Source organism: Centroberyx gerrardi, chromosome 19, assembly GCF_048128805.1.
Source record: "Centroberyx gerrardi isolate f3 chromosome 19, fCenGer3.hap1.cur.20231027, whole genome shotgun sequence".
Taxonomy (NCBI): domain Eukaryota; kingdom Metazoa; phylum Chordata; class Actinopteri; order Beryciformes; family Berycidae; genus Centroberyx; species Centroberyx gerrardi.
In genome coordinates, this window is record NC_136015.1 from 22818238 (window position 1) to 22838244 (window position 20007).

Genomic DNA, 20007 nt, shown 5'->3' on the forward strand with positions numbered 1-20007 from the left:
AAACTGGATCAACGTAAATTGACAAATTGTGGAGTGATTCACAGTGAGAAGAGAAATCTGACTTTTCTTTATTTTGCAATTTCCAAATTTTCTAATGAACAGAATCCAGTTTGAACTCTGTCCTCTCTCCTTTCAGAATCATAAAGTAACTCACTAACTTTTACTCTGAGGACATTTTAAATTAGCTACTTTTTACTTTTGCTAAAGCAGATTTTTACACCAGTACTTTTACTTCTACTTAAAAGTAAAATATTACACAAGTAACAGCTACTTCTACTTGAGCAGGACATTCTAGTACTCTTTCCATCACTGGTTATATATCTGCCATTCCATTCATTTGCGCCCTTCATTTTTCCTTTTTTCCTCATCTGCACGATCTGTATTCTTTTTTTCTCTTTGTCCTTTTTGTGTGCAAATGCGTGAATAAATAAACAGAACAAAGGGGGAAAGTGAGGGTGAGGTGAGAGGAGGAAGATAAGGGAGGTTGGTCTGGGTGTAAGGCTGTTTATTGTACTTATCATTTTGTTTTGCTCTCTCCTCGATTTCTCTTTGCTGAGTTTTTCTTTCGTTTACTCTCTGCCGTTCAGTTCAGTTCAGTTCAGTTGTGTGTTTTTGTTTGCAAAACCAAATTAGACTAAACAAAGGAAGAAAATGAGGGAGTGGCAGATCGAGGGAGGGAATGTCTAGATTTAGTTTTTGTTTTTATTCATTTCACTTCCCTTATTTATGATTTATTGATCATTTTCCCAATTCAAAATCAGTTGGACAAAGACAGAAATTTGAATCTTTTCAGATGGGATGAGTGGGGGGGGGGGGGGGTGAAGGGGGGGGTGAAGGGGGGGGGGGGGAGGTTGTGTGGGTGTTGAAGCTTGAATGGCGGTGGTGGCTGATGACTCAGGTGATGTGTCATACTCATTCTATAAAAGGGAACTTTTACATGTGTCCACACACACACACACACACATACACTAACACAGTGTGTAAGAGTGGCTGAAACACAGAAGGGTCTGTTGGAGGTTTGTTTACTAAACTGGAGCTGCTGAAGATGAAATGTAAGTTGGTTTTCAATACTTTTACTGAGAGAGTGAAGATGTGAGAGTGTGTGTGTGTGTGTGTGTGTGTGTGTGGGAGAGGAGGGGGTTCTGCACATGTTCTTTACTGTTAGCATGGGTGAGAGTGAGTGTGAGTGTGTGTGAGTGAATGAGTGAGTGACAGTCAGAGTGTGTGTGTGTGTGTGTGTGTGTGTGTGTGTGCGTGTGTGTGTGTGTGTGTGCGAGAGGAGGGGGTTCTGCACATGTCCTTTGCTGTTAGCATGAGTGAGAGTGAGTGTGAGTGTGTGTGAGTGAATGAGTGAGTGAGTGACAGTCAGAGTGTGTGTGTGTGTGTGTGTGTGTGTGTGTGTGTGTGTGTGTGTGAGCGAGTGAGTTATTGAGCGAACAAGCAAGCAAGCGAGTAAGCAAGTGAGTGAGCAAATGTGTCAGTTATTGAGTGAGCAAGCGAGCGAGTAAGCGTGCGTGTGTGTGTGTGTGTGTGTCTGGTGTGTGTGTGTGTGGTGTGTGTCTGGTGTGTGTGTGGTGTGTGTCTGGTGTGTGTGTGGTGGGCAGACAGTGAAGTCATGATCGCATATCATTCAGGAGGCTACAGTGGAGAGTGTTTACAGCGCTAGGCGGATAAATAATGAAGCAACTTAATAATAAATGAAGCCAAGATGGCCGTCTCCTACGGTGATGTCACTCTGTCGCCCCGCCCACAGTGCAACCTGTTTCCAAGCCGACCGCGGTGGAGGCTGTTGGGATGCTTTGCATTGTGGGACGAGTGTGAGAATAAGCGATGAAGTCGGTACCAGTGGCAGTACGCGTTCTTAATTGCTGATAACGATGTCGATGTTGTTAGTGATGATTATGAATACGATTTGACATAGATGAACAGGATTTATCGATGTTGTGTTTGTTTTGATGATGTGAAATGATTGTTATGTTGTGATAAGGCTCTGTGCTCTCTCCCCTCTATGATCTTGCCTTGAGTGATGTGCTTGGGTGGATTTTTACATTGTCCTGCCTGTCTCTTTATGTGTGGTGACAATCCAGTTTCCTCCATATCGTATCATATTGTATCATATTGTATTGTATCATAGCGCATTGTATCATATTGTGTATCGTTTTGTATTGTAGTGCATCATATCGTATTGTATTGTATCGTATGACGTTGTATCGTATCGTTTCGTGTATCGCATCGCATCGTATTAAGCTTGATGATATGTGAGGAAACAGGACAGTAGGCATTAACAGTTAGCAGTAATTTAAAGATTTTCAGAGTCATTGTCTCATCCTTGTTATAGTGACGAGTGAAAGGCTCGTATCTCCCAAGCGTCAACATGGGAGGAACTAAGTTCTCAGCTTGTCGACCATGAATTTTTTTGATTATCTAACAGGCTTTAGATTTCATGAAGCCAAGAGTTTGCAGAGTTTTCAGCAAGTAACCCTTCAATCGAAGTTAAAACACACAATGTATAAAATATGTGTCTTCGCTCTGTCGGTCCTGCTAATCCAAATCAAAATACCATGTTAAAAACGTCCATGGTTTACCAAGTCCTGGATTAATTAACTCCTCATTTAATGTCACAAGGAGTGTTTTTTGGGGGGTTTTTTACGTCAGGAAGCTGGCGGGGCAAACGCAGGGCACTTCCTACTTTCAGCCGTGTTTTCAAGCGCTAAATCAGTGACGATCTCCACTCACTGCTGAACTACTACAAGTTCAGCCGAAGTTCTCTGAGAGAACAGCTGAGGAAATGAGGCGTTCACTGTGTCAGAGAGCAGCGACACACAGGAAACCCCACACACTCTGCATGGCATCTGAATCAGCTCTATCAGACACGAACTGGAACGGAAATTGCGTGTGTGAGAGAGTGAGTGAGAGTGTGTGTGCGTGTGCTGTTGCTTGCGTGTATACAAATATGTGGGTGTTGAGGTTTTTTGTGTGTATGTGTCAAAGAGAGTCTGTGTATTTGTGCTTTTATGTGTCTGTAGTACTCCCGTGTGTGTGTAGGGGTGTGTGTGTGAGTGTGTGTGTGTGTGTGTGTGTGTGTGTGTGTGTGTGTGTGTAACCACTCCAATGTGTTCATACAGTGATGAAACGACTTGCTCAATGCATCAGAAACAGCCGATTCACTCTGCTTCTTAAGCAGTTTGGATCTGAGCTGTAACGCTGTCACAGCTGTTTACTCTGCCAAATAACTGACTGTACACTACAGTATTTGGGAATTTTTTTTTGTTGTCAGAGGGTTTTTGCTGATGTCTATACTTGTTCAGTAGTTTTCCAGTGGCCATACGCAGTGGCTCAGATTTTCTTGTTTGTGTCCTTAGCTGACTGAAGAAGTTTAAGGAGCCTCAGGGCTAAGAGAAACTACAATGCAAAAACATTAAGGCTTTTCCTTTTTGGCAGAAAACGTAGCAGTGACTGACTGCTGACTAGTGACTGACTAGTGTTAGTGTTAGTTTCCATTTTCAATCATTGTTATTGTTATTAATTGTTATTAATCATGTAATAACTGGATGGGCAATCTACCAGTCTGGAGGCAGAAATGATCTTATTGGGTGAGTTGAACCTCAGTGGGCGGAGCCAAAGAACCGTTACTGGCGTGTTGTGGCAGTTAATGAGGCTAAATGGTTCGTTGTGTTATTGGCCTGCATAGTTAATGAGCCTGAAGGTCATTTCAAGCAGTGACAAGTCATGTTAAGTCTAGTCCTGTTTATCTATACAGCTTCACATACATGTCATACACATACTACATCAGTAGGTGCCATACTACATCATATATCATATCATATATACATAATACATATACATCATATACTATATCATATACCATACTACACACAAATGCCTATGGGCAATTTAGAGCCTTCATCTTGTCAGTATAGCTCAAATGAAAAATATAAATGGCTTTTTACTTTTTACTTGTACTTTTTCTTTTCATTCATTCATGATCATTGCATTCATGATCTTGGGAGATCAGCTTGTAGTTATCATGAAGTACAGGCAACTGGCTGACTGGAGGGGGATTAAGACCTCCAGCCAAAAGCAAACCATTTGACAGCTGCATCATTTGAAACAGCAGGACTGGATGAGAGAAGTTGCTTTAAATCCCTCAGCGTGAGGATTCTTCAGTAATACGCATGCCTAAATATATATGAGAATACACTAAACCTTGAATATATTATGCTACAGGTTAGATTATATTGTGTGTCAAAATATAACGCTTCTTTATGCCTCGCTCAATCACTTGGCAATAAGTGTAAAGTTTACGTACTAAACAGAAGTTTTTGGCATAAAACACTGCATAAATAGTCTGTGATGCATTTTTTTGAGATGTTACAAGCTGCTTAAAATAATGATGATCTTTATTTATGTAGCACTTTTCAAAACACACTTACAAAGAGCTTAAGAGAATAAAAACATAAAATCAACAGCAGAATCAATAAGACAAGAAATATAGAAACAAGAACAAGAAACAAACAATAGAAGGTTATTACATAAAAATGAGTTTTAAGACTTGGTTCCTTACTCAACATTAATGTTAGTGAATTAAATGAAATATTGTTTTTACATACAAAGCCAAATAGACTGTGTGAGTAGTGAAAATGAGAAAAATGAATTAATCTCCCGTCCCAACAAAGCACAAGTGGAATATATATCCTTTAACTGTATTTAAGGTCAAGTTTTGTTGTTGTTGTTGTTGTTGATAAAAAACCCTAGTCATGACCTTTAACCTTTAAAACACACACAGTCGTTCCTGCTGTTTGCTTTCACAGGGCGGTGAAGTGTTTAACGCACATGACAAAGTGCAAATGTTTTCCCTGTGAAGAGCCAGACTGAGGCGTCTGCCGGTGACGTCACCGCACAGATTAATCTGACTCAGATCCCCTTTCCCTTCTCCAGCAGGAGGCCCAGTGCAGGCTGGGAAAAAAAACCACAGCATTCCTGTCATTCCTTATCGCTGATCTAACGCTAACGGACAGTCGATTTCTTTGTTACCCCTGGATATGGGATTTCTGAAGTTGCATAAACCGGGGGATAGCTTTACAGGCGGGAACCAATCTTGATTTTAGACTTATTTCCCCTTGAGTGGAGAGTCATTGATTTAGTGCTTGAGAACAAGGCTGAAAATCCAAGACAAAACAAACGCTAACCGCAGGGGATTTGAGGGGATCTTTCCATTGTCAAATCAAAGCTGTGAATAAAAGGACGAACAGCAGATGACAGCTTGAGTGTTTTAATCTCAACTGAAGCCGTAAAAACTTTAAAATGCAGCTATATTTTCAGTTGTGATAGGTTAAAAGAGGTCCAAAAGGTTTTGCTTTTCTCTACAAATGAAACTCTTCAACATCTGATCTGTATATACCCCAAATTTAGATACTCAAAAAACTTCTGGATTAGAGTTTAAAGGAGAAATCCTCCCACAGATCCTCTTACACTGTTAAATATCATCAGTCTGTGATGTTCAATGCATTCTAGCAGTTAGTGATAGATTGCAGTAATTTAGTTTTTGTTGTACCCACTTTCCCTCAACTTGCCTCATCTATGTCTACTTCAGTGAGAGATTTCCTACATTTCCCAGAATGCCTTTCGACAACCCCCAGAGAACATGCCTGGACATGTTGCATTCAAATTCAAATGAGTTAGGCATAGGTGGGGAGAGAGATAGCAATAGCATAGTAAGAGCAAGAGAGGGAGTGTTTTTCCAGTCAAGAAAAAGTGAGAGTCGTGTCCCTTGCTCAAGCTTGTGGATATTGTTACTGATATTGATATTGATAAACAGTGCATTTTGGTCTCTCTCCTGCTCCTGTGGGTGGAGAAACTGGTCTCTCTCCTCTTCTGCGATGGATTTCTCTCCTGTATGATTGTTGAACGTCTCTCGGTGCAAAAAGGCGGCTCTAGAAAGAAGCCCTCGCTCTTTGATTCTGAGGGACTGACACCAAAACCTGACGTTTACCGCTGATGTTTCAGACCGCTGAAACATTTTCCTCCTATTAAACCGCATTGGTGATGTCACATTGTTTATGTTTGGCAGTTATCCACAGGAATAAGAAACAACAAAACGGACCCAGGAATGCACGGTACATCGCTAATAGCTAGTTTAAGTGTTTTATGGTGGATTTTCCCTTTAAAGTCATAGTCATAACACTGACTCAGATTCCTTTTAACTCTGTAATGGCAGCTCATCATGATGGATGTTGAGTGATGACTTCATACAACTCTCCTGCTATGCAATCATGACACTTCAATCTCTCTCACTATCTATCACACTAGATATCATTTTACAGAAATCATATGATGTGCTATGATGACTTGTATGTCTGTGCATCTGTCTGTCTGTGCATTTCCTCCACACACACACACGCACACACACACACACACACACACACACACACACAGAGAGAGAGTTCAGCATGTATTTAAGCTGTTTTCTCAACTGGAAAGCAGACTTGGATAAAACCGTACAGTGCAAATAATTCTCAGTGTTTGTTTTAATTCGGTTGGTGTACCAGATGAGATGGGTGGAGTTTCCTCCATCAGGACATATTTAAGATGGGGTCAGGCATGCTGTCAATTGAAAAAAAATCTAAATAGACTTTCAAACACTTTCAAAGGACGATGTAAACTTTCCAGCACACTTTGTTTTTGATCTATGTTGCGCAAATACACCGACCTTTGACTGACCTAAATAAATTCCCTAGAAAAACCAGATATCATTTTACGGAAATTATTTGATGTGGTATGATGACACACACACACACACACACACGCACACACACACACTCATACTAACAGTTAAAAGTGATAACAGTAAAGGCAATTCGCTCAATTCTGATTTGCTGCTCATATCTGTTTTTTGGGGGATTTTTTTTGGATGACTGCTCATATCTATTCTAGATGATAACCCGTACCTGATACCAATATGAACCGACAGCGATGTTGAAAAGACACATGCGCAAAATAATAACAACAAAGAACGTTGCATCTGTTCGTGTATCTCTGCTTCTGCCGCTTGTTTTGAACACATTTCTCTCACAGTTTGTGCCTTTGTGTTTTGACTGAATCGAGGCTTCTCCCCAAATACCGATCAAGTCGACCTTTCGCTTTCTTCCCCTTGTTGTTCTCCATGCTAACGCTGACTCAGCTAAGCTGCTGTGGGTCTTTAGCATTACGACAGTTGTCTCAGGCGATTGATGTAACATTTCCCTATTCTGATGTCGTTCAAAAAGTCGAACGTAGGTCGCATGCCTCAGGGTCTGATTATATGTCACATATCCATGTGGTTCAGATCAGACTGGCACAGATTTTTGCTGTTCACACTGACTGGAAAACATCAGATCTGTGCCACGTGTCTGTCCGTCCGTCCGTCCGTCCGTCCGTCCGTCTGTCTGTGTGTCCAGTTGTGTTGATGGACAGCTGAACATTACTCAGTATCACTCTCAATCAAGGCGCTCACTGTGTCAGTTCAGGAGTTTGCAAACTTTTCCATGTCCAGGATCCTCATGCAGGCACACACCGAGGCCAAGGACCTGAATCTGTGGCTGGAAGGTCATTTGTTAAAATCCCGGATCCTGGCTGGATCTCTGTTTAGATAATGTCAGCTTGTTAGCTAGCTCACCATAGTATCTGGTCAGCTAACCATCACTGTTTTGTTGTAAACACATCTGATTAGCACACTTGCTAATGTATCTAGTAGCAGCTAGCGTTAGCATGCTAACCTCCATGATGGCGATGCAACTGCAAAACCTCTATTGAAGCAGAAACCTGATTCTCAGCATTAGCGGGACAATGAAGTTCTACTGCTTTGTGTCTGATAATATTGACATATATATATATATATTGAATACAACACAATTCAATGTAACTGACAGTCTTTCTCTCACCTTCACAGTGTTTCCTGCCTCCACCCCCAGTCTTCTCCACCTGCTGCTGCTGGCTCAGCTGTTCGTCCTCTCAGCGTCTCGTCCCGCTCGCTGCTCCCTCTGCTCCTCGTTCAGTCCCATGATCCAGAGTATGGACAGTCTGAAGCGGCTTTCCAGCACACTCCACGGCCTGGTGAGCTTCACAGCACACTGCACACCAGTACATTATTCAATACTGTCTATCTAAACTGTAAGTATTCAGTCTATAATAGGACATACAGTTATCTGCCATCCTTAAAGAAGTCAAATGATTAGTTTTAACTTCACACTGTCATATATAAGAGTAGGCGCCACTTTTTTTCAAATCTCATGTTGTAGTAATGAAGACGGTCACTTGGACTGTTTGTATTTGGAATAAAAATGATTTTTTGATAGTGTGTACTATAGAGATATCTCACTGTGTTATGGTATTGAACTTTGGACTGAGCCTGGTCAGGTTACTGCAGGTCGTTTTATGTGTTTACTTTACATGAAGTCAGTTCATTTGGGAACACAGACAAGGCAGCAGATAGATAGACAGACTGACAGAGAGACAGATGTTAATGGAGAGTCTGTTCACTCCTCTTTTCCCCGGTGATTTAAATGTTGATTTAGCTCATCAGTGGCCTGCATTTGTCCTGTGTTTTAAAAACCAACAGACAGACAGTGAACTCAGCACCGTGCAAACTGACAAACACAGACTGAAAGATCTTCCCACGATGCAGCACACCGCTGACCATTTCAACTCTATAAAGGTGCGTTTCCCTTACAGTAGAATCAAAGCCAACTTCAATCGAAGTTCTTTTTTTTGTTATTTCACAATATTTGGTGATAGTAGAAGCAGGAAAATTCATATTCTGTCTGTCTCTCTCTCTGTCTGCCTATCTTAATCTCTCCACAGCTCAATGAGTCTCTCTCCCAGCTATATTTGGGCATTCAGGCCTTCAAGCTGCATGTTGATTGGTTGAAAGCGGCCAGAGAGAACGTCAGCCTGCCGCTCTCCTCCCAGACAGCGGAGGGCAGCAGAGTCCAGCTGCTGCAGCTGTTCAACCTCACCAGCGCCGCTCTTCAGCAGGTAGGAAGGCTTCATCAAAGGAAACACAAGAAACACAACCACAGATACAGCTTGGTTGGATTAGGACAAAGTGTTGTAACTCTAACTGTAATCCACGACAATTACATCCACATTTTAGACAATCAAGGTGTGTTAAAAAGAGTGAGTAGGTATTCAGTGTCTTGCTGCCATTGCAATCACTTAATTAATTAATTAATCAATCAATCAATGTTTATTTGTATAGCATCTTTTCATACACCATAGTACAATGCAAAGCTTTACTGAAAGAAGAAAGAAGGCCAGACAGGAAAAGATAGAAAGAGGTTGAAGTGGAGAAGAAGTGAAGAGGAACACTTCTAAAAGACGAAGGATGCATGTTTGGAGCGGTTTAATGAAACTCTGGAGCGTTTATTCCTGTAGTTCAGGAAATGAGCCTAAACCGCAAGGGATTATGGGTATAAAGAGACAGGTGTTGACATCGGACGGCCAGCAGTTCCTCATGTTTGAAAAACCTAGCAGAACAAAAGTAAAGCAGTCTGGACTGATGCTCATATTCAGCTATTGCTTCATGTGCTCTAAACTGGTATGAACACCACAGAAGAAGAGACAGACAAGTCCATCATGCTTAGTTCAAGTTACAGAGACTGGAATCAGATTTGTTTTGACTCTCTAACCTGCAGGATGAAAGGTGACCAAAACTGTCCAATAAACAAGCTGCTTGTGAGTCATGTGACTTTTGTTTACAAGCCCTGGTTCACTTGGCCAGTGTGAACCTAAACAAACCAAATACAAATATACAACAAAGTAAACCGTTCCACTCTGATTTGGACCAAAGAAAACAAACTGTGTGTGATCGTAGCCCTAGATTATACAGCACTGTTGTTACTATTGTATAAGACTCTAACTGTCTTTAACTTATCCTTTTGTCTGTTTCCAGATGAACCAGGAGCTTCCCCAGCCCGCCTCTCCCTCGCTCCCTGTCGTCTCCACGTCCTTCGATGCGGTCCGCTACTCCGCTGAGATCTCTCAGCGGTTACAGGCCTTCTGTGACTTCTCAAAGAGAGTGTTAACGCACCATAAGAGACACTGTCACTGCACTTGAAACCAAAAAAAAAAGTCCTTCTGCCTTCAGTAGATAACCAGGTGCCAACTGCTAAAGTCTTCCCACAAAAGCACTGTTAACTTATTTGAAACGCATTTAGGTTCTGATGTCACAAAACCACGCAGGTAGCAGTGATGGACATCGTCTCAACTTTCATTTAGCCGCTGTATTTATGGGTTTTAAACGTTGCTGCATTTGAATTATTTTAATTGTTATTTCAATGATATTTTTGTAAGAAGAATGTGTGTTTGTGAGGCATGATGCTGACATGTAGCCCTGTGGTAGTAATGCAGCATGCTGAGGTTCTGTGTTTGCTCTCATCTCTGTGAGCTTTATTTGCTCCTTTTGAGAATGTTTACATGTCCAACAGGCGTCACTGTGCCTTTACAACGATGAGTGTTATTCTGCTTACAAGACTTGTGAGCTAAATGAGATGTTAAATTGAGCCATTGAGCCATTAACAATATTTTTCTACTGTTGGTTTTTAATATATGTAGCTTATTTGTTATTTATGAGCCTTTTATATTGTTTCTTACATCTTAGAGTGTTTAGTTTGAGATGCAGGCATCTCACTTTTTTCTATGGATATTGCATCATGGAATATTTAATAATAATAATAATATTAATAATAAACTATTGTCATATTGTAGTCAGTTTTACTAATTTTACTGATTTTATTAATTTTGCTATTTATGTTTTTTGTAAGTTTTACAATAAAATATAACATTAAAAAAGAGATGTGAGTGCTTAAAGATGGTGTGGTGGTGAAGACAATCACAGTTTTCATCTATCTGATGCTCTATCTGATGCTATCCAGAGCTGCTGACAGTGAGTGACTGTGAGGTTTTCAGTGTGTTGCTCGAAGACACTTTGACAGACACATGCGTGTTGATGGACACACATTAGCTGTTGTGGGAATGAAGCCTTAGGACCTTTCAGCTAGCTCAGTGTGTAGAGCCTGGCGTTAACACTGACAAATGTAGGGTTCTGTGGTACTTTGGCTCCGCCCACTGAGGTTTAACTCAACCAGTGGGATTATTTCTGCCTCTGCCTCTAAGAAATGTTGTCACTAAAACTCCAATCTGCTGCTAAAATGCAAGAAATACTGTAAAGCACTTTGGATAAATGCGTTCACAAAATAGTCTGACCTATAAGGGAATGTACAACCCAGTGTTCTTCAGTGGTAAAGTTGAATGAGTCAACTGAAGTGACAATGACTTGCATAATGTGAGCGTGCTGACATGTGGCAACAGACAGATGATCTGATCGGGACAGCAGACAGACAGACATGCAGCCTGCAGGGAAAAGGCCTGAGGGACGAAACTGTGTGGACTGTGGTCAGGCTGACAGCTGAGACACGGATCTGTCTGAGGACCTGGGTGTTAGAAAAACTGTTGGCTGGACAGAAGGGACAGAGAGAGAAGGGACAGAGAGAGAGAGAGAGAGAGAGAGAGAGAGAGAGGGGGGGGGGGGGGGGGGGAGCAAGATGGGGATAAGAGGGAGAGAGGGAAAGAAATAGAGAAAGGGAAAGAGGGAGAGACAGAGAAAGAAAGAGACAATCAAAAAGAGGAATAGACTCAAGAAAAGAAACAGAGGCTCAAAGAAAGTACACACAAACAACAAAGAAAGGCAGCGATATCAGTGTTGAAGTAATCAGCTCCTCATCAAAAACAGAACTGAAATAGATCATGTCTATTAATGTCTATTGATCATGTCTTGAAGTCTGTAGAGGCCTGGCTCTGGTTGGAAATGAATCCAGCTGTGGAGCTCCAACATGGCCACCAGAGGGGGCGTTACAGCACCTGAAAGCCCTCTGGGTATTGTTCTCCTCATGCTTAGGCAGTGTGGATGTGTGACAGTGAGAGAGAGAGAGAGAGAGAGAGAGAGAGAGAGAGAGAGAGAGAGAGAGAGAGACAGAGAGAGAGAGAGAGAGAGAGAGAGAGAAACAAACAAAGAGGGAGAGAAATAAGAGAAAGGGAGGAAGAGAAACAAAGACAAAAATAGAAAGGGATGGATGAAGAGAGATTGAGAGAGAGAGATTGAGAGAGAGAGAGACACTCGCACACAATATTTTGCGTTGTCTCTCTCACTCTCTCTCTCTTTCCCATACACACACACACACACACACATTTTCTCTCCACTCACACACATTCATGCACACACATACACATAAACACACACTCACAAACACTTGCTTTCTCTCATTTACACATGCACAAATGCAGAAAGACACACACACACACACACACACACACACACACACACACTGGACCCGCCCTGCGGTGCAGAGGGAGAGGGAGAGGGAGGGGAGGTGAGGAGAGATCAAGCTGGGATAAAAGTTGCAGCAGTTGACATGAAAAACACCAACGAGCGAGTCGGACCTTTAGGAGAGTTTCCTCACCGACTAAAAAAACTACAACTGAGACGTTTTGGTGGACAGAAGACTGACTCTGCAGCAGATGTGGACGCGTGGAGGATTCCCTGACAGCTGCACCTGCTGAGAGACGAGCAGAAGAAGAAATCTGAGTTTGAAGCAGACAGTTCAGACGCTGTGAGAAGACTTGAACCGACCTGCAGCAGCAACATGACAGTAAGTCAAACTCACTGATCTGAAACCAGCGTGGGGAAATACTGCGCCGCTTCTTCATGCAGTAGGTCAGGATTAATGATCAGATATAATAATAATATAATAATAAGAGCACTTTTACAGGAATAAAGGACATGACAATACAAATGAAATGAGAGTGAAAAAGAAACAACACAATTTAAAAGAACATATACACTGTATATATAGAGGTAATGATATATATATAATATTAATGATCAGATATAATGATATATATAATATTAATGATCAGATATCGTATGGTCAGACTATTTCATGAGCAGGAACAGCAAAAAACAAAACATTAATAATCACTAATTAATGTTTAATTTGCAAATTGTGTAGTTTTAGTAAATAGCAATTATGAGCAAACATAAGTAATGGTTAGAAACATTCAAAAATTCAGTAAAACTTTATATGAAGTGCGTCGTGAAGCATTACAAGCAGATTATAAGCGCATTAGAAGCATAGATACACTTTTCTTACAGTCTAATCTTCAGACAAACATCAGAAAATTACATTCAATTATTAACTGCACAGGTGCCCCATAAAGTATTTGCACATTTTTGTGTTTATTATACCACACTCTGTTTACAGTAATTATCATGCAGTTATAATGTGCTCATAATGCGCTTATGACGCCCTATAATGCCTTATGAGCACCAAAAATCCCATTATACCACCACAGATGTTATTTTTCTTTTCATTACACTGCAGATCACTCTACAGTAACAGGAATATTATCAGGATCTGATCTTTACACTGCTTGCTTTCTTGTAAAGTTGTTCATCTAGGAATTTATCTTCCTGTGGATAAGAGTGGGAGATAAATGCCTAAAACGAAATTGCAAAAAGTAAAGGAACAATTTCTCAAACAAATATTAACATCATGAATTTTTGGCTTTTCCTGGTGAAATCTTTCCTGGTGAGGCACTAGTAGAAATATTTAATATTTAGTGGAACCGTTGGAGTTTATCTAATTTCTCCAATTCTGATTTAGTTTTGTTGTTTTTTAAGAAATGACCACAGATATTGAACATGTTTAATGATCATGGAACCAGATTACATTTTTGAAAATCAATGGGAAAATATAAAAAAAAATGTGAAGCAATTGGGAAACCGGCCACATTTTCCCATTTCTTTCCCATTTAACTTTCTGAGACTATGATACTATGATAAAATGTTAGTTCTACTCATTTGAATAGTGAAGCAGAATTCAACATTCTGGCTCTCATACTAAAACTTATTTTATGTAGACAACATTTTGATAGTTGGCTTCTAGTGTGTGTCCCAATACCCTCTTCTGCCCCTGACACACTCACACACACACACGCACACACACACACACACAGAACACCCTGTCATTCATCACTGTAGTGTATGTAATCCACAGAGACCCATATCCAGTGTTGGCTCGAATGTAGGGTACATCACCAGGAGATTTATCTCTCTCTCACACACACACACACACACACACACACACACTTCAACCTTCAACACAGACGCACACACATGCACTTCAACCTTCAACAGAAACACACACACTCGCTGACACAGACTCTCTCACAGACTAGGGCTGAAAGATATTGACAAAATATCAAATTGCGATTAGTTGACAGAATATTGCAATTGCGATTTAAACTGTGATTATCATATCATCACAAGTTTTTCTTGTCATAAATTTATTAGAACTTTAAAATTGTTTAAAGAAAAGTGGTTTTGTTAAAAAAAAAAAAAAAACAAAGATGTCAGTGTGCAGGATTTACTTACTCTGTGATTTGGAAATTGCAGAAGTTCATATTGCGATTTCGTTTTTTTTTTTTTTTTTTGATTAATTGTTCAGCTCTATCACAAACACATCTACACATGCACACACAGGCTCTGGCACAAGGGCACACGCACACACACACACACACACACACACTCTGACACACTCAGGTCAGGACAGGCCCTACATGTCTGTGTGTTATGTAACCGGTCCCGGGGGAGGCACCTGTCACCTCCTCCTTCACTCCTCCAAACCCGTCAGCTATGTCACTTACTGAATACCCCGTTATCCCCCAAGCCCCCGGCCCACTTATGTCACCTCTCGCCTCTCAGGTTTTGTTTACACCAGCAGCAAAATCAGCGGCGGACTGGGATGAAAAGAACTGATGAGAGAAATTTGACCCACAGACCCCCCCCCACCCCCACCCCCCCGCTCACAGTGTGGACACATGTAGGACAAGTACAACGAAGTGTTATTAGAGAGCATAGTCTATTTATAGCCTGGTTTTTTTTTAATCTTTAAGATGAAGTTTGGTTTTTTGTTTATGGAGTGAAATATTTTAAACGAGCTTTCCATGCTCTCTGCCCATAAATCTATGCAGGGATTTCCTTTTCTCAGTTTTTGCTGTTTTTATTTGTTTGGAATGGTAAGCCATGAATGAATGTCTCACACACTGACTCGACCGAATAAGTTTAAAACAATATAAATTTGAATTACAAACAAAAAAAAATCTCTGCATTTTGGGTATCATAGAAAATCCTGACTCTCCCTGTCACATTGTTTATATCGTTGTAGTAGCAAATTATAAATTATGCACAACACAATCAGTCAGCTCGGTGTATAAAAGATGGAACGTACCAAAGTAAAGATGGCGGGGGGAGAAAGATGGATTGATGACGTGACAAATTCATTATCCCCTCCCACACACACACACACACACACACTTTTTAAAAAATGTCTTTGTATCAATGTTGCTGGACCCGCCGCCGTGAACAGTTTTGGAAACTGTTTTGAACTGATGCCAGGAAGATATTTAGGTCCTAATTAGCAGCTAGGAACGACTACTATGTCGTCTCCACTTTCATTTTGGCGCTGTATTTACACTGGTCTTCAATTTTACTGCAGGCCGTCGTATCAGCATCCATTCAACAACAAAATGTTTGCTGGGCGGTCACTTTATACCGATCATCCTGGACTCTGTTACTACTGCACTGCACTTTAATTCCCATGAAGTGTCCCGTGACCCCAAGAAACTTGTTTAAGGTGGTATGACAATAAAGTTGAATTTAAGAGATGCAGATAAATTCTTTTTTTCAAGCTTTTAAACGCTTACCATTAGTTTATTCACAGTAGCCAAATGACATGCTATAACCGATGATACATAACAGCTACCAAATCATTTACATCAAAGATACATCCTTAATGTCAAGCTCTCAAACTAACCTTGAACTAAGATTAAGTGCCGCTGAACTAATTGAACTGAATATTGAACTGAATATTTTTGGCCTCAGCAGGTGTTAAAATTCAAACAGATACAGATAACAGATGTGTTTATAGGAGGCTGTGCTCGGCAAAGTTAAAGTGGGAAGCTTCTATATATAAATGGCAGATATTACTGCGTGCACTGTACTGTCGCTCCAACTCTGAGGGAAATGTTACGCTTTTCAGCCATCAGAAAACGTAAAAGAACGGTCGGTTTAGTAGTAATTTGAAAGGTTACAGTTCTGTATTGTGATTTTGATAGCCATGAAAACATGAAATCTGTTAAAATCCGACCCAAACGCTGCATTATGAGTTAGTCCGGGTGTTTGTGCCGTGTGAACGCAGCCTCAGCAGGGATTTACAGTATCTGTGTACAGTAGATCCATGCAGATCCACGGCTCTGTCATGTTTCCTAATGAGCTGCTGTGGTCTGAGTCTGGACCGTCCCACCAAATCCCCACCTGGGCCCGCGGGTGCCAGCTGTGGTGGAAACACAAACTCCACCAGACAATTTAAAGATCCTGTTGAAACAGTGTGTGTGTGTATGTCTGTGTGTGTGTGTGTGTGTGTGTGTGTGTGTGAGAGAGAGAGAGAGAGAGAGAGAGAGAGAGAGAGAGAGAGAGAGAGAGACCTCCCCCAAGGATTTCGTGAGGCTATTAACAGATATGTTTATACCCATGGATCAGTGTTGCCAACATCGTCATGACGACAATCATCACGGTAACGGCTGTGATACATTCCAACAGGCGACCAGGCATTCCATTCTGAAAAGCAGAGCCTTGACCTCCGTCTCTGTTTTGTATTTATTACAACAGGAGAGCAATGAGCTTCCATGTGACAGTAGAAACCTTTTGGAATGGAGAACAATGGTTTAACTTGTCCATTAACATGCATGTATGATTTTTTTTAATGTTTTATAGTTCAGTTATGAGTTGTTAGCTTTGGGTTTCATGGTCATGATGGTTGTGGTAGAAACCCCACAAATGATCCAACATGCAAGATATTTCATGTTATTCCAAAGTGCAAAAAGTTTGCACTGATGATGGCTGCCTGACAGAAATGCTTCAATGTTTATATGCAACTTTGTATTGCAATCAAAATATCCATATACAGAGTAAATGATTACAACATATTTACTCATATAAATTCTAGTATCAGCATATCATAATGAGATTTCTTATAACTGGGATATGAGCTTATCTGGGTTGTAGTAGACAGGACGTGGTTTTTACATGCATCTAAAAAACATGTGTCATGTCAAACCCATTCGCAGATTGAAGTTAATTTATACACATTTCTCTGAGGCAGAAATAATCTCATTGTTTTAGTTAAACCTCAGTGGGCGGAGCCAAAGAAACAGTTTTTCTGGCTAAGTAACATCAGACTGAAGCTCAGTGAAAAAGACAAGAGGGAAAAGAGGAGGAAGCTAATATTATGAAGCCTAGCGCTCTGCTACTAACTGAAAAAATACTATCTATCCATAGCCTACAAAGTTATCTAAGTTAGCTAGTTAGCCTAGCTGACCTTCCAAGTTCAAACTAGTTATACTAGCCTATAGCTATCTAGGTAAGCTAGTTAGCTGACTTGAATGCCATGGTCATGAATGAATGAAAAAGAAAAAGTCATTTCTGGTTATATTTTTTTATTTATATATTGACCAAAGTTCCTTCTTCACCATTCAAGTTTCCCAGTTAGCTAACTTGCACTCTGTGGTTCTTTGGCCCCGCCCACTGAGGTTTAACTCAACCAATCACATTATTTCTGCCTCCAGAGCAGCTCTGCCTCTGAGAAATGTTTGTGTAATTAAAACTCCAGTCTGAAACACACTGAATACCACCCGTCAAAAGGTTTCCACAGTGTTTTGATGTGTTCCCTGTCTGTGTGTCCAGGCTGCCACCAAGCTCCTGGACGAGATGTGCCACCTGGCGGCTCAGTCTCTGACCTCGCTGGACACATCGGAGCACTTCCAGGTCCTGAAGCTCCTGGGCGAAGGCTCCTACGGCAAAGTCATGCTGGCCGTACACAGGAAGAGAGGTGAGGAACGAAACTGTGGTTTGTTCACATTCTCACGGCTTCCTTTCGCAATAGAGCCCAAATTCCATGTTGATGTTTTACCTTTTTATCTAAAATGTGTGTTCATGATTTCATTCTCACTTTCCCCATTTCATTTTTTCCTTCTTTCTGTCCCCTCCTCTCGCTGCGTCCCTCCCCCTCGTATCTTGCAGGTACTCCGATGGCTCTGAAGTTCTTCCCTCGTGAATCCACCTCCCTCTTCTCGTTCCTGCGGGAGTACAACCTGTCTCTGTCGTTCTGCACCCACCCCTCCCTGACCAGAGCGCTGGGCATCGCCTACTCCACCCCCGCTCACTACGTCTTCGCTCAGCAGGCCAGCCTGTTCGGAGATCTCTACGATGTCATTGTGCCCGAGGTATACAGTAGTGTTGGTCATGACGCTTTTTATAGTGCTTTAGTAATAATCCGTGACATTTTCATATAAATAAATGTTCCTTTTGCTAGCTTCTATCACCGATTGAATAGTGATTTAGCCTATATCCAGTTCATAAAGCTTTTCCATTGTCAGTTCTGAACAGCCGGTGTCTGGTAGCTCTTTCCTGCCGCACAGGAAGTGATGTGTTTTACATGTCCGGTTTGTTTGTAATAAACAGAAGAAGAAGAACTGAGTAGTTAGCATGAGCAGCGATAGCCACCATGGCTGAACAGACAAAGAAAAGAGAAACTCAAACTGCAGCAACAGAAAATCCAAGCTCCGCCCACACTGTTTGATTGACGGGTGATCTCAGCACCAAAGATGGAGACAAAATAAAAAAATTGGGATCTCGCAGATTACCACTTTAACAGAGTTACAAAGTGCTATGTACAGATTAAACAAATACAGTTTGTTTCTTGCTAATTGCTCATTACTGTCCATATAATTTTATATTTGCTGAATTATTATTACCTCAATGAAATTTGGTAGACAAATCCGCCTTGGGTCAAGGAACAACTGATTAGATTTTGGTAGTAATCCAAATATGGGATTATTGTTAGATTTAAATTAGATGATTATCATTTATTATGAACCTTACGAAGATTGACACTTGATTCAAATCATAAAGATGGGTTTGCATGGCCAAGAAATGTGATAGGAATGATGTGTTTGGGTGTAACAGCAAGTTGGAGAATATTTCACAGTATTTCAGAGTTCTAGTTGATTCAATGAAACATTTTTTTAGCTTTTTGAGAGAATACGGAGGGCTGAGTAAAAACCAAACTCTTTCTCTGTCTTTGTGTTTCCTACTCATCCTCCCTCTGCAGGTTGGCATGGAGGAGGACTGCTGTCAGAGGGTCGTGTCCCAGCTGTGCGGCGCTCTCTCCCACCTCCACGCCCTCGGCTTCGTCCACAGAGACGTCAAACCAGAGAACGTCTTCCTGTGCGACGCAGCCTGCCGCTGGGTCAAACTGGGAGACTTCGGCATGGTCAGTACAGGAACGGAAATGTGGGGACAGAAGGGGAAAGGATGACACTGACACCATAATGTTATGACAAAAACACATTTTGTGACCCTGGAACAGTAAGGGTCCATCGGACATATTAGTCAAAGAAGGTTATACTAATTTATTCTATAATGTAGGTCTACACAGAGGTGTTTACATGTGTGTGAAATTGGATTTATGATGATTTTTATGTAATTCAACAAAATGGAAACCCTAATAATTCCAAGCTCATGATTTGTGATCCATTTCAGTGGTTGCCAGTAGGGTTAGACCAATTTATCAGCCAAACTGGTGAATAAAGTAAACGTTTTCTTCTTCTTCTGTCATTTCTATTTCACCAACCCCAGGTGAAGGCGGTGGGCACCAAGGTCCCTGAGGTGTGGTACAGCTCGTCTTACTGCACCCCCGAAGCTGAGATCGCCAGGGGAAATGAGGACAGCTGGAGCGACACAGACGGAGGGAAAGATGGAGACAAGGATGAGAAGAAGAAGAAGAAGAAGAGAGTTTGGGTGTCGGTGGAGCCCAGCACAGACAGCTGGGCGCTGGGGATCCTGACCTACGCCAT

The 20007-nt window shown here is 41.2% G+C and overlaps 2 protein-coding genes across 2 annotated transcripts in view; both read left to right on the forward strand.

The window, feature by feature from the left end:
* Positions 1 to 965: 965 nt before the first annotated feature.
* Positions 966 to 11107, forward strand: il11b (interleukin 11b). The gene is made up of 6 exons (XM_071920964.2): positions 966 to 1052; positions 7928 to 8091; positions 8597 to 8692; positions 8839 to 9012; positions 9929 to 10056; positions 11017 to 11107. The coding sequence occupies exons 1-6, from the start codon at positions 1046 to 1048 to the stop codon at positions 11105 to 11107; spliced, it is 660 nt and encodes a 219-aa protein (XP_071777065.1). The 5' UTR covers positions 966 to 1045.
* A 1535-nt stretch (positions 11108 to 12642) lies between these two features.
* LOC139928415 (serine/threonine-protein kinase SBK2) overlaps positions 12643 to 20007 on the forward strand; it is a 7783-nt gene continuing 418 nt past the window's right edge. The window contains exons 1-5 of the mRNA XM_071920968.2: positions 12643 to 12683; positions 17837 to 17981; positions 18173 to 18375; positions 19263 to 19424; positions 19790 to 20007. The exon at positions 19790 to 20007 is cut by the window's right edge and continues 418 nt beyond it. Of these exons, the coding sequence (XP_071777069.1) occupies positions 12678 to 12683; positions 17837 to 17981; positions 18173 to 18375; positions 19263 to 19424; positions 19790 to 20007 (734 nt within the window). The 5' untranslated portion in view covers positions 12643 to 12677. The remainder of the gene's footprint in view (positions 12684 to 17836; positions 17982 to 18172; positions 18376 to 19262; positions 19425 to 19789) is intronic.